This window comes from Acyrthosiphon pisum, unplaced genomic scaffold, assembly GCF_005508785.2.
Source record: "Acyrthosiphon pisum isolate AL4f unplaced genomic scaffold, pea_aphid_22Mar2018_4r6ur Scaffold_6489;HRSCAF=7054, whole genome shotgun sequence".
NCBI lineage: Eukaryota > Metazoa > Arthropoda > Insecta > Hemiptera > Aphididae > Acyrthosiphon > Acyrthosiphon pisum.
Genome location: NW_021776250.1, coordinates 1 through 961, shown reverse-complemented (window position 1 = coordinate 961; position 961 = coordinate 1). Strand labels below are relative to the sequence as shown.

The window sequence follows — 961 nt, the reverse complement described above, 5'->3', positions numbered from 1 at the left end:
AAATGTAAAATATATACAATCGCTTACAGTTTAATGTTTGATCATTTTAATAGATCATGGAGAGACTCATGGCAGACTTTCGTGTAATTCAGCGTAATGAGTTATTAGGGGCTTTAACAGGATTAACACATGTTCAACGTTTTCAGCTAGACGATGCTCACATATTTTGTACTACTGAAGAAGTTAGACAAAATCAAATTACATGGAATATTCAATTATATTAATTTATTATTATTTGATCTAGATTGGTCAAGAAATGATGAGTTCATTAGACTTTTTACGTCATGTATATACTGTATTTAGATTTACATTCCAATTTCGTTTATCTGCAAGACCTGAAAAGTATTTAGGGGAGTTGGAAATGTTGAAAAATGCTGAAAAGGTTAAAAGTTAACATTTTATTTATACAGAGTAGATTTCAAAATTTCTAATATAATGTAATTAGTAATTTATTTGGCTTACATAAATTATTTAATTTTAATTTTTCTTTACACATTTTAATAGCAATTAGCTGATAGCTTAAATTTATTTTGTAAACCATGGACATTAAATCCAGTAGATGGTGCTTTCTACGGACCAAAAATTGATATAACTATTTCGGATGCTTTAAAACGCCAACATCAATGTGCTACCATACAACTTGATTTCCAGCTCCCAATTCGGTTTAATTTAAACTTTATCAGGTATTTAATTTAAAATCTTAACTTAATGTTAGCATATGCCAACAGTTAATTTATAAATTATCCAATGATAATTTTACAATTCATACATTTTGCTGTAGTGAATCAGGAGAAAAGAAACGCTCAGTAATCATACATCGTGCTATATTTGGTTCAGTAGAAAGAATGATAGCTATTTTAACTGAATCGTTTGCAATATAAAGTATTGTAGAAACAGGACGGGATTCCACCGCCACAGGTGCTGAAATATAGTCCAAATTGTAGACGGGACGAGCTGTAGT

The 961-nt window shown here is 29.7% G+C and overlaps 1 protein-coding gene across 1 annotated transcript; it reads left to right on the top strand.

The window, feature by feature from the left end:
* The first annotated feature begins 56 nt into the window (after positions 1-56).
* Positions 57-881, top strand: LOC100575328 (threonine--tRNA ligase, cytoplasmic-like). The gene is made up of 4 exons (XM_003248649.1): positions 57-182; positions 245-382; positions 505-683; positions 782-881. Exons 1-4 carry the CDS (start codon positions 57-59, stop codon positions 879-881), a joined length of 543 nt encoding a protein of 180 aa, XP_003248697.1.
* The last annotated feature ends 80 nt before the right edge of the window (positions 882-961 follow it).

Excerpts from the sequence above, each read along its gene's own strand:
- LOC100575328 (XM_003248649.1), top strand. The coding sequence starts at position 57 with ATGGAGAGACTCATGGCAGACTTTCGTGTAATTCAGCGTAATGAGTTA. Across the intron at positions 183-244 it reads TATTTTGTACTACTGAAGAA|ATTGGTCAAGAAATGATGAG; the intron begins GTTAGACAAAAT and ends TATTTGATCTAG. Across the intron at positions 684-781 it reads TTTAATTTAAACTTTATCAG|TGAATCAGGAGAAAAGAAAC; the intron begins GTATTTAATTTA and ends ATTTTGCTGTAG.